General features: G+C 58.1%; 2 protein-coding genes across 2 annotated transcripts; both read left to right on the top strand.

Annotated features, from left to right (window-relative positions):
- The first annotated feature begins 615 nt into the window (after positions 1-615).
- PEX11B (peroxisomal biogenesis factor 11 beta) lies at positions 616-4,201 on the top strand. Its single transcript, XM_069794235.1, has 4 exons — positions 616-776; positions 915-1,030; positions 1,127-1,328; positions 1,728-4,201. Exons 1-4 carry the CDS (start codon positions 721-723, stop codon positions 2,092-2,094), a joined length of 741 nt encoding a protein of 246 aa, XP_069650336.1. The 5' UTR covers positions 616-720; the 3' UTR covers positions 2,095-4,201.
- Positions 4,202-8,052: 3,851 nt separating this feature from the next.
- LOC138687365 (toll-like receptor 2) lies at positions 8,053-12,205 on the top strand. The gene is made up of 2 exons (XM_069794232.1): positions 8,053-8,289; positions 9,659-12,205. The coding sequence occupies exons 1-2, from the start codon at positions 8,221-8,223 to the stop codon at positions 12,203-12,205; spliced, it is 2,616 nt and encodes an 871-aa protein (XP_069650333.1). The 5' UTR covers positions 8,053-8,220.
- The last annotated feature ends 228 nt before the right edge of the window (positions 12,206-12,433 follow it).

The following is a 12,433-nucleotide window of genomic DNA, read 5'->3' as shown; positions in this document are numbered from 1 at the left end:
ATGGGCGTGGAGATCACCTCAGGGAGGGGGCGGGACGACAGTGGGAGCTGGCCAATGGTAGCATGGAAAAGACTTTGGGGCGGGGCAGAAGGAGGGTGGTGGGAGGGCGGCAGCAGGCCAATCGCAGAACAGAGGATCAGGAAGGTGGGCGGGGAGAGAAGGGGAGCGGCCAATCAGAACTGGCTTGTAGGGCGCGGAGAGACAGGGGCGCGCCCTCCCTACTTACCCCAATCACAAGTGAGGGACACGGCGAGGGGGCAGGGCTTAGAAGCTAGCTGTCCAGTCGTGCTGCAAGAATGATAATAATGACAGAGGAAAGAACGAATCAAAATGCAAAGCAGCGGAGGCGGAGGCAGGGAATTGTAACCGCCTTCTTATTGGTCGGGGAAGGGGGCGGGAAATGGAAAAATTAACCAATCAAAGCCTTCGATACAGGTTTAGAGAGGGAGACCGTTCCAATTGCCCATTCACGGCTTCTGTTTTGATGGAAAAGGGTGGGGTCTGGCGCATCAAGCCAATAGGGATAAGCTGTGCGGGCTTACAAGAAGGTGGCCTGGCTCGTCTCTGTTGCCGCCAGCCACCAGGTGGCGCTAGGGCTCACACTCCGCGCCCTCTTTGACCTGCGGCGGCTTCCGTCGCGCTCCCGGAAGTCGCGTCGCGTCCTGCCGAGGCCCCACACCGGGGAGCGACGCCTCGGGCCCGGCCCGGCCCGGCCCCGTCATGGAGACCTGGGTCCGCTTCAGCGCCCAGAGCCAGGCTAAGGAGCGGCTTTTCAGGTATGGGGGGGCTGTTACTGTGCCGGTTCCGGTGTAGGGCTGCCTGGCCTCCCCTCACTGGGGCCCGGGGGAGGGCGGTCATAGAGGCCCTCGGGGAGGGTGTGGGGTGTGGGCCCCCCCTCATGCTGTCTCTTGCAGGGCCGCGCAATACGCCTGTGCCTTGGCGGGGGATACGCTGCGGAGGAACGGGGCGAGCGCCGGGGTCTTGGCCAGCGTTCGGCAGCTGGAGGCTCACCTCAGCCTGGGCCGCAAGCGTGAGTGGGGCTGCCCCGGTGCTGGGGGGGGGGGCGGGGACCCTCCTTTATCTCCCCTCCTTCTTCTCCTTCGGTGACCATCCGTCTGTCCTGCAGTGATGCGCCTGGGTAGCTCAGCCGAAGCATTGGAGGCGGCAAAACGAGCTATTCACCTGTCGGACATGGTGCTGCGGTTCTGCGTCACCCTCAGCCACCTGAACAGGGCCATGTACTTCGCCTGCGACAATGTTCTCTGGGCGGGGAAGACGGGGCTTGTCCCTAGCGTGGACCAGGAGAAGTGGGGCCAGAGGTCCTTCAGGTGAGGGGCTTGGACAGCTGTGAGAGCTGCCGGCAAGGAGTCAGTATGCTTCCCCAGGGAGAGAGCAGGTTTCTTGCTTCTTTGCTGCTGTCCCACAGAGAAGGGGTGGATGAAGGGGTCTGAGCTCCCTTCCCAAGCGCTGCATGCAAGGGGCTTCTCCTCTCCTTGCACCGTACCGATGGCAAGAGAGCTGGCGGGTGCTTGGCCCGGCTCAGCCTCTCAGCTGTCAGTAGAACGTGGACTTTTCTGCACAGGGTGGGTTTTTTAAGGCACTTCTTATTTTTATGGCTGGAAAGAAAATAGTTAGAGGCTCCCAGCTTCACAGACCACGATCCCCAGCACTGTTTTCCTGCTCTCTCTGCTCTCCCTGCCCCACCATTCCTCTTCCTCTTTTTTTAGATATTACCTCTTTGCCCTCATCGTGAACCTGAGCCGGGATGCCTACGAGATCCAGATCCTGATGGAGCGTGAGGCAAATGGGAAGCGAGCAAAAGGCAACGAGAACGGGTGCCAGGTCCGGGCTGACAATGGGCTCCAGCAGCTGGGGCTGAGGCTGCAGATCCAGCTCCAGCTTCTGATCCGCGTCCTTAGGAACAACCCTCCTCTGCTACTGGACGTGGTGAAAAATGCCTGCGATCTTTTTATCCCCCTAGACAAGCTGGGGCTGTACAAAACCAACCCGGGCTTTGTGGGGCTGTGCGGCCTCACCTCCTCCATCCTATCCATCCTCACCATCCTTCATCCCTGGCTCAAACTGAAGCCTTAGTTGTTCTCAGAGCCTGCCTCCAGGCTCAAAGCCAGCACAGGCAGATATGTGGGGACCCTGGGGGGTTACTTCTAGGGCTGGGACACGACTAAAGCTGACGGGCTCAATCCCGTTGCCTGTGGCTGCGCGTTCACATCACGCTTGGCTGCCGTAATAAACGGGTTGTGGAGACGGGAGAAAGGTAGAGGGAGTTTGTGGCGTCAGAGCCCGCAGGGACCTGCTCCCGCTCCCTTGGCTCCCTGCGTCGCTGGTGGGGAGGGTGATACTCAATGGACCTAAATTTGGTTCTTCTCCCCATCGACTGTAGGGCCTGTCTGGCTGTTTTAGGGCTTTAATCTTTCCCCTCCCTCTTTGGGGGGGTCTCTTAACATGGAGCCAGCCAAGAGGGAAATATTTGGGGCCGGAGAAAGCTGCCTGGGTCACTGGGTGCTTCTCCCAGACTGGGGGGGCGGGATTTAAACCGCAGGGTGGGGGCGAGTCTAGCGCCGGCTGGGTGCATCCAGCGCCTGTTTTGACACTTTATCATCCTTTTAAGAAACTTTTTAAGTGCAGACAGAGAGGGTGAGTTGAAAGGACTTTGACTGCGGATGAGCCGTACTCAGCTGGGCGTTCAGAGGTGAGCTTGGGGTAAGTCCGTGGGTTCTTGGCCAGTTCCGCTCTGCCGGCTGGTCATGGGTTTGAGGTGAGATGGGGCAGGGTATTTCCCTGTAGGAGAATATTTGCTTGCCTGCACCTTCCCTGCAATCCCAATGGGGAAGAAGTGACTGCAGCGAGTCGCACCAAGCCTTGAGGTCACTCCCAGCCCTTCCTGCTTGGATCTCTCTGTGTCTGAGAACAGAAAGGGGATTCAGGCAGCCGGAGCTCTTCCCTACAGCTGTGAAGAAGTTGAAATCTGTGTATCTGCCTCCCTCCCTCTGCCCGGTGCTGCACAGGTTCATCCTGCTGAGCATTCGCTGCAGTTTGCTTCTCAGATGTCCTTTTTGGTGGCTTTTCTGGGGATAAATCAGGGAGGAGATGGCTTGATGCTGTGATTCTCTGTGTCAGTTGTTCCCACCTGCTTTTCTCTCTGAGCTGGCACTGCCATCTCACTAAAACTGCCCACTTTCCTTGGTTTCTGTGACACTGGATAATGCTGTTTATGCCAGGCAGTGGGTTTGACCTGTCTCTAAAGAGTGTTTTACTTAACCATGGATTGAAGGACACGCTTGGAGCTGATTATTTGTATCCAGAGGTGGGCTGTTCCTCGGTCCGACCCTGGGAGGGCAATACGGAGGGAGGGAGTGAGTGACACCGTGTGCTTTTAAAACCCACTGGGGTGGGTTTTTTTGAGCTTCAGCAGCTCCACGCACAAACAGCTCAAGCTTCACCTGCTTCCAAGTATGTCTGCGCAGTGGCAAAGGCTTGTCCCTGGACTGGAAAACCATGGCTCCCTCACTTGAGAGCGCTACCTCAGGTTTGTTAGTCCAGACCCAGCTCCAGGATCTCCCTGGCATTTTCCATTCAGCATCTCCCGGCTTTCTGTGGGCTCTGGGGTGATACAGGCAGGTGAAAGGCTGAGTCACTGGGAGAGGGTGGGTGTGTGCAGCCTGAAACTGAGCCGAACTGCCCAGGGCTTTAGCAAGAGGGAGTTTAAGTCAGCTGGATAATGAAGGAGGTGGCAGTGGGGTGTAAGAACATGGGGTCTTTCTGCCTGCAAACCAATTCAGTCAGGGAAGGTGCAGGGTGAGGTACTCAGACCCAAGTATTTGGATGGCGAAAGCTGCCCCCCCCCCCCCCAGTTCCCCTCAGCAAATGGTAAAGAGCTGGAGCAAAATCTCAGCTTGGACTCAGTGACTTGGAACTCTTGGTGGAGAAGGTAAATCAGTTATGAGAGTGAAAGGCAGCTGACCCTAGCACGTCAGCAGCTTCCGTGTGCTGTTACCGCAGCAGTTTTAACGTGTTAGAGCAATATTTTACTTTGGCAGAGGTTGGAAAGGTATGGTGAAGGGCTGCGCGGCATCTTCTGCTCCTCACTCACGTGTAAATACTGTGTTATAAACAGGCGTCTGCGCTAATCACGGTCCTGTGGCGGTTTGCAGAGTTAATTATTAAAGCCCGGTTGCTGAGATGTTGCTGTTTTCCTCTGTCTTCATGATCCTGGATGGATGAACGCGCAGCCCTGTGTGTCTGGCCTGTGTCGGGATGGGGTCTCGGACTCGGTCCTAACGTGTGTTTCCCAATATACCAGGCAGTGAGTGATGGGGACACCTCGGGGACCCGTCCTCCCCCCCAGTATTTAGGGTCTTTGCTGCTGCCATCGCTGGGGAATGCATCAACAGCCCTTTTCCACCCCCCTTTCCTTCCCACAGTGGTGGCAGTGAGCCGAGGCCTCCTGCCCCCAGCCCTTTTCGGAGCAGATCAAGGGCGTTGAGTCTTTTGTGCGTGCCTGGCTTGCTCTAGCATCTGCAGCAAATCCCCCCTGCTGTGCTTTTGAGCTGGCAAAGAATGTGCAGGAGAAGCTGGGAAGGCAAACAAGCTCATTTTGTCTTTTCCTTCAGCTCTTCCTCCCCATCTCCAGGCATTTTTTTGCTTAGCTGCTGTGGGCAAATGAGTTTGCTGGTGCTCAGACCTGGCAGGGCAGGCTGTGTCTGGACTCCCAGCCTGCCAGAAGGGGATGGGACTAGTTTCCTTTGGCCAGGAGATGGGTATGGGAGGTCTCTAGCACCCCAGCAGGGTGCTCCTGGCTTTCCCGGCACCCAAGTGGGACAAACAGCTCCTCTCGGCAGGGGGGGTTTAGCCATGGCCGGTTTATCGAGCAGTTCAGCAAAGCCCGCAGCAGGTCTCTGGCTATGGGAAACCTCCATCCATCACCTTGGCTCTGGGGAGGGACGGACAGATGGACGTTCCCGTGCTTGGAGGGCTCTGCCGGCACCACAGGCACCCAGTGCTGCTCCCGTTCGCCCATGGTGAGACTGGGGAGGGACATACCCTGGATCAGGCAGGGCTCAGTGACTCCAGTTTGCCAGCTGTCCCCTCAAATCTGCTTCCACCTTCACAGCTGCCGTGGGGGAGGCTCACCCCATCTGGCAATGGCTGAAGGCGGCTGAGACTTTTTGGATGATGCCATGGGTGCCGGTGGCTCTCCCTCCCACCCCCCTCGCCACCTCCAGCAGCTGGTGGAAAACCAGCAGAGCCCTGTGGTAGGTCTCAGCAGCCGAAACCTCCATGAAAGCCGGTGCAGGAGCTGGCCCTCCTTGCCGGGCGCTGCCTGCCGGTGCTGCAAGGTCCCACATGTTGCCCACCAAGATGACAGGCACCGGCTGCTGGCACTGTGGCTGCTGAGGCCAGTGGGAGCTGGAGCAGTCACAGATGCTGTAGAGCAGGATGATGCTGTCCACCCAGTGCGGCAGCTTCTCGGTGGCCTGGGGATGGGCAGAGCCTGGTGTTGGCCCCAGCTGAGACCCAAGAAACTCATCGTGGCTGAGGCATTGTGCTGGTGGGAGTCTCACCTGGGCTTCCTTGAAACCTGGAGGCTTGGTCCTGCCCTGAGCTCCAGCTTCACCTGCTTTTAATGAACCATAAATTCCCTTAGATAGGGGAAAATCGTCACTGATTGGGCAAGGGTCTTCATTAGCCAGTACTTAAGGCTGGCACTGATGGGTGGACTTGGGAGCAGGGGTGGCAGGGACAAGGGTGACCCTGCTGTGGAGGTCCAGGGGGTCCTCACGGTTCTGCCCTGCACCAGGACACAGAGGTCTGGGTCTCGGGGAATTTCTACAAAATTATACATATATTTTTATTAATAATAATGTGTTCTATCTGTTTATATAAATATATATAAAAATATTTAGTTTGTTTAATTTTCATAGTTTATTTACCTGTTTATTTAATTTTCATCCTTAATTTAACTTTCATATTAAATATGAAAGTGAAGGGGTTTAAGAATTTTTTGCAAAAGTGGGACACCCCCCCCCCAAATTCCTCAGAGCTGTTTTTTTATGCAGTGGCCTGCGTCAGGTGGCATCCATATGCTGATATTCCCCTAAATCTGGGTGGGGAAACTCTATTTCTTTGGGTTTCCCATCCCAGCCTGCTTCTTCAAACCTCTTGCCTCCATCTACTGGACACTGCCAGTCTGATGAAATCCCATCCCAGCCTTTCTCAACGGCTTTGGAAATTGTTTTTGCTGGAGCACAGAGCTCTCCCCAGGTCTGTGATGGTCCCTTGACCACCCGGGAAAACCTTTAAAGGGTTTTTCCATCCCAGTACAACCATTTTCCATCTGTCCCCTGTGTCTGCTTTTCCTTTGGAAGCATCTTCATGGCAGTTAAAGGATGTGGGACCATTGCGTGTCAGGGGTCTGGAGCCCCCCAGCCTCCAATGCTCCTCTTACATGAACAATTTTCTATGAAAATATCCCGATTACTTAGCAGGATCATCTTTAATAATAATAAAAATTCCATTTATCCAAGTATTTATTGGGCTGTGGACTATAAAGAGAATACAGATCATACCTTGGGGGAGCAGGGTCTGGGTTTGAGCTGCTAATTCCAACTAATTAGCATTATTACTGATCTAATTACAACTAATTCAGATTTATTTCCAAAGCCTGTTGCCAGATGCCCTCCTGCCGCTGCAATGGGGTTTTCCCAGACAACAGAAACTCTGAAACTGAAACCAGAGCCAGCAACCATCATCAGAGTTTAATTAGCTGTTACTTGGCTGGGACTGGTCCCACCAGGCAGGAGATGCTGGGGATGCTCCCATGATGGCTGTGCCCATGGTGGGCTTGGTGGGACCTCCAGATCATCACGGCAGAGCCTGGAAACACCAATTTAGAGCATTTTCTACATGGTTTTGTACATATTTTCTACTCTACAAAACCTCAGGTCCTTTAGATAAGGGAAAACTCACCAGTAATTGGACGACAGTCTTCGTTAGTTGGTAATTAAGGAGAGGGGTCAAGGTTGGTCTTCTGGATGTGTCCCTGTTTCTGGCTGGTTCCTGGGCTCCTCCATGGGCACTTGGCTTTGTGGCATGGCTGGACACATCCATGGGGGGGGGCTGGAGCTGGCGGAGGGGACTCCCCTGGGACCCCCCCTCAGTGGGGAGGGATGGAGTCAGGGCATTGCCAAGCCTGGGGGGGGGGGGGGGGGCTTGTACTGCAGGGCTGTGAGGAGTGACTGGGGATGCTGGGATGGGCTGGGGATGTTGGACTGGGGGCACTGGGATGGGCTGGGGATGCTGGATTGGGGGCACTGGGATAGACTGGGGATGCCAGATTAGGTGCACTGGGCTGAACTGGGAGTGCTGGGCTGGACAGGGGACTTTGAGCTGGCTTGGGGGTGCTGGGCTTGACTGGAGGCACTGAACTAAACTGGGGCCCCTGGGCTGGACTGGGAGTGCTGCGCTGGGGTCACTGGGATGGACTGGGGTGGAGGGGCTGAGCTGGGCTGGGGGCTCTGGGCTGGGCTGCATTGAGGGCACCAGGCTGGGCTGGGGGACTGCTGTGGACTGGGGGTGCTGGGCTGAACTGGTGGTACTGAGCTGACTTGGGAGTGCTGGGCTGATTTGGGGACACTGGGATGGGCTGGGGGAACTGGGATGGACTGGGGTTGCTGGGCTGGACAGGGAGCTTTGAGCTGGCTTGGAGGTGCTGGGCTTCACTGGAGGCACTGAGCTAAATTGGGTGGTCCTGGGCTGGACTGGGGGTGCTGCTCTGGGGTCACTGGGATGGACTGGGAGGGGCTGAGCTGGGCTGGGGGCACTGGGCTGGACTGGTGGTACTGAGCTGATTTGGGAGTGGTGGGCTGATTTGGGGACGCTAGGATAGGCTGGGGATGCTGGACCAGAGCAGCAGGTTGGACTGGGACCGCTGGGCTGGGGGGCACTGGGCTGGGAGTGCTGGACCGTGGCACGTGAGGTCACATAACTTTGGGGTGCGGGGCGACTTTGGGGACCCGAGCCCCGCTGCCAGCCAGGCCCTCGGCACAGCCCCTTGCTGCAAACCTCCCCCGGGGACAAAGTGCGGCCAGGGCTGGCGGGGGGGGGGCTTCCCCCAGCCAGGGACAAAAACCTGTCCTCCTCCCGTCCCCGCCACACCGCCTGCCGCCCCGGCCAGTTTGGCATTGCCCCGGTGGTTCCTGGATGTGGCTGTTGCCGTTCCCGCCCCGGCTAAGACCTGCTGAACTCGCTGCATCCCAGGTGCCACGTGGGGTGAGTGGGGTCTGGCCGGGGGGGTGAGGAGGGGGGAATATGGGGTTGTTTTGGCGTGACTGGTTGCGTTTGGGCTGGGCTAGTGTTGGGAATGAGGAAGAGTTTGCTGCTGGGAGGGTTTTGGCGGGGTAGGACGAGGGTCACCCATGCCTCAGTTTCCCCACGTGGGTGCAGCAGTGCTGTGGGGCGCAGGTGTTTCCTACAGGGGCTTACACGAAGGGACCCTGTGGGGGAGCATCAGGGACCACACCAGCCCCCACGGGTCCCCCACCACCTGCTCCCTCACCCAACCACCACCACTTTGCGGCATTTCCAGGTGTTTTTCCTCCTTTCCATGAAAGCAAAGGGAGCACCGTGGGGCGGGGGATGACAACGACAATTTTTAGGATGAAGCAGGGCGGTTCCCCCATGTCCCCCTCCCTGGGCTGGGGTCTGGCCCTAGACAACCTGGGCAGGACTGTGACCCCAGGGGGCAATACCTGGCCTGGATTTGCCACTTCTGCCATCGGCACTGGGGCAGGACAGACGCCCGTCTGTTTTTCTCCTCCAGTTTCCTGGTTTGTTTCCCCCCCCCCATAAAAATACCAAAACGCTTGGCTGCAATCACTCCACAGCCGAGGAGTGCAAGTTTGCCTTTGTGCAAAAAAGCTAATTTTTAAATTCTTTAATTTTTTAATCTTTTTTAATTGGAAAATAAAACCCACCCTAAAAATCAGCAGAAAGGCAAACCCGGGGTGGGGGACAGCTTGCTGGAGCCCCCCCCCAGCCTCAGCCCAGGCTTGGAGGAGGAGGAGGAGAAGGAGGAGGGGCTGGGTTGCTTGTTTGCACTGGGTTGGGCCCTCAGCCTGCGGAATCTGGTGTGCCAAATCCCACAGGATCTGGTCGCTGAGCTCCGTTCTGGGATCTCGTCCCCAAGGCGCCCTGGATCTGGTGTTGGAGACCCCTGCAATTTGGTGCCTGGCCCCCCTGGTCTGGGATCCAATCCCCTTGGGATCCAGTCCCTGATTCCCACCCCCACCCCCCCATTTTCTGATACCCCTGGGATCCCATCCCCAATACCCCCAGGATCCATTTCCTGATCCGTGGGATCCAGTCCCACACCTCCCACCCCCCAATCCACTCCCTGATCCCCAGGATCTGATCCCCCTGTGATCCAACACCCCCCACCCCCACCAAGATCCAGTCCCCGATCCCCCTGGGATCCAGTCCTTGAGCCCCCAAGGGAGGATTTACCTGTTCCCATCCTACCAGATCCAGGTGCCACCTCCCACCCCCCCCTCCGGTGCCTCCCCAGGGGTTGATCCCAGAGCTCCCTGGGGGGTCGGGGTCCTCCCCACATGGCACCACTGACCTCCCTTTCCTGCCGCAGGACAGCTCCGCCGGGATGCCCGGATGCCCCTTCCAGCCCCGTCCCTGCTCCTGCCACTGGCAGTACCTCCCCAGCCACCCCACTGCCATGCCGGAGGCCTTGCGGCCCCCCCCAGCTGCTGGCACCCGGGGGGTTTGGTGCCTGGTGCTGTTGGCCCTGGCAGGGGATGCGGCATGGCAGCCGTGCCGCATTGACGCTGACAACCGGACGGGGCTGTGCAAGGGGCAGGACCTGGTGCGGGTGCCCCGTGGCCTCCCCAGTGGCCTCCACAGCCTCGACCTCTCATATAACAAGCTACAGGAGATCACGGCGGGCGACTTCGCCAGCATGACCCAGCTACGGCACTTGGATTTGGGCTACAACAACATCTCCCGCATTTCGCCAAATGCTTTCCTCTCCAACCCCCTCTTGGAGCACCTCCGGCTCTTCAACAACTCTCTCAAACGCATCCCGGCACTGGCGTTGCAACCGTTGGTCAACCTCCGTTGGTTGGACATGTCCAACAACCTCTACCGCAGCGTGGCGTTGGATGGCATCTTTGGCAGGCTGCAGCAGCTGCGGGAGCTATCACTGGGTGGGCCGCTGCTGCGGGACATCTCCCGGGGGGACTTTGCCATCTTGAAGGACACGGCGCTGCAGAAGTTCGCCATCAAGTCGGCCTCCAGCCTGCGACGGTACGAAGTCGGGGCTTTCTCGTGGCTCAACACCACGGAGCTGTGGTGCGACATGGCCTTGGACGAGAGCGCAGCGGCTCTGCCGCTGATGTTGCGGGACCTGCGGGGCAAACCCCTCAACTACCTGCGTTTCCGTAACCTCTTTGAGTTCACCTACTACACTGGTGACGCCGATCCCTTTGATGGCTTGGCCGAGTTGCAGATCACCAAGTTGGTCTTCTACCGGGGCAAGTTCAACGAGAACCTCCTCCGCTTGGCCCTGCTCAACGTCCAACGTTCCCACGTCCGTGACTTGGCACTGGTGGCCATTGACTTCGCCCGCTCACCGTGGCAGAACAGCTCCAGCATGGAGGCGCCCGCCCCACGGCTTGACCGCCTCTTGCTGCAAGACATCAGCAACCCTGATGTCCTGCGTTTCGACTGGACCTTCACTTGGTTCAGTGGCGTGGCTGCCCTCTCCATCATCAATGTTAACTTCAACTATGTCCCCTGCGATGCTTGGGGCGAGATGCGTAACGTGGAGGCCTTGGACATCTCCGGCAACCGCCTGGAAGACAGTTATATCTATAACCAACACTGCCACTATGAGGGTGTCATGCCCAAGCTGGAGAGCTTTGTCTTGGCCACCAACCAGCTCCTGAGCCTGGCTGTGGTGGCCACCTTGACAAGGACCTGGCCCCGGCTCACCCGCCTTGATGCCAGCCACAATGGCTTGGGCAGCCTGCAGGAGACGTGCCAATGGAGTTCTACCTTGCGTTGGCTGGCCCTCCACCACAACCGGGTGACGGCAGGCACCTTTGGGTGCCTGCCCACCACCCTTGAGTACCTGGACCTCTCCTACTCACAGCTTGACCGCTTGGACATGGACTACTTCACCCGAAGCCCCTGGCTGCAGGAGCTGCGGTTGAGTGGCAATAAGATCAAGTTCATCCCCTCTGAGTGGAGATGCCCCCGTTTGGAGGTGCTGGCCATCGACGGAAACTCCTTTGGTGTCATCAACCATGGCTCTTTCATCAATATGCCGCGGCTCATTAGCCTGGCAGCCGGCAACAACCCCTACCACTGCACCTGTGACCTCTACCTCTTCTTGGAGGAGACGTGGCGACGGGGACGACCCACCTTGACCGACTGGCCCCACAACTGGACCTGCTACCATCCCGAGCCACTGCTGGATACGGCCGTGGCCGCTTACGCCCCACGTCCCTTGGAATGCAATGTGCCAGCGTTGGTGGCCGTGGCGGTGGCCAGCACGGTGGTGGCAGTGGTGGCGTGTGCCGTGCTCTGCTGGAAACTGGATGCCGGTTGGTACCTGCGAGCCACATACCAGTTGGTGCATGCCAAGTATGGCAGGCGGCGGACAGGTGCCACACGGCGATGCTCCTACCACGCCTTCATCTCCTACAGCTGTGCCGATGCCGGCTGGGTTCGCCAGGAGCTTCTGCACCGGCTAGAGAGCACCACACCACCATACAGGCTCTGTATCCACGAGCGGGACTTCACACCGGGCCGTTGGATCATCGATAACATCGTGGAGAACATTGAGAGGAGCGCCAAGGTCATCTTCGTCCTCTCCCGCAGCTTTGTCGACAGTGAGTGGTGCAACTATGAGCTCTACTTTGCCCACCAACGTGCTGTGGGGCTGGGCAGTGAGGATGTCATCTTGGTGGTGAAGGAACCCATTGATGCTCAGGGTTTGCCCCGGCGTTTCTCCCGGCTCCGGAAGATGTTGGGCACCAAGACCTACCTGGAGTGGCCCCATGAACCCGGGAGACAACCCTTCTTCTGGCTTCAGCTTCATAGCCTCTTGGGCAGCCCTGGGGGGCTCGGTCCTGCTGCCGGCGAGGAAGAGACAGCCGTGGATGCCACCACGTAGCAGTGGCCTCTCTTGCCCTGTCCTTCAGTAGCTGGAAGGTGGTCTTGGGGTGCTACTGCATGCTGGGCATCCCACCTGCCTCGGTTTCCCCTGCCAGGGGCGTCTCGACGAGCTGGTGTTTGGATGGGGGGGGATCCTCACCAAGGTCACCCCATCTTCTCAGCCTTCTCCAAGGGACGGGAGATGGGGACAGTGTCCAGGAGGTGGCACTGTCACCCGGAGGACGTG

The sequence above is a fragment of the Haliaeetus albicilla genome, chromosome 10 (assembly GCF_947461875.1).
Source record: "Haliaeetus albicilla chromosome 10, bHalAlb1.1, whole genome shotgun sequence".
NCBI classification, from domain to species: Eukaryota; Metazoa; Chordata; class Aves; order Accipitriformes; family Accipitridae; genus Haliaeetus; species Haliaeetus albicilla.
This window is presented reverse-complemented; position numbering and strand designations above follow the sequence as displayed.

Bases quoted from the DNA above. Each gene is read 5' to 3' on its own strand.
- LOC138687365 (XM_069794232.1), top strand. From the start codon at position 8,221: ATGTGGCTGTTGCCGTTCCCGCCCCGGCTAAGACCTGCTGAACTCGCT. The intron at 8,290-9,658 runs GTGAGTGGGGTC...TTCCTGCCGCAG, and splicing joins CATCCCAGGTGCCACGTGGG to GACAGCTCCGCCGGGATGCC.
- PEX11B (XM_069794235.1), top strand. From the start codon at position 721: ATGGAGACCTGGGTCCGCTTCAGCGCCCAGAGCCAGGCTAAGGAGCGG. The intron at 777-914 runs GTATGGGGGGGC...TGTCTCTTGCAG, and splicing joins GCTAAGGAGCGGCTTTTCAG to GGCCGCGCAATACGCCTGTG. The intron at 1,031-1,126 runs GTGAGTGGGGCT...TCTGTCCTGCAG, and splicing joins CCTCAGCCTGGGCCGCAAGC to TGATGCGCCTGGGTAGCTCA.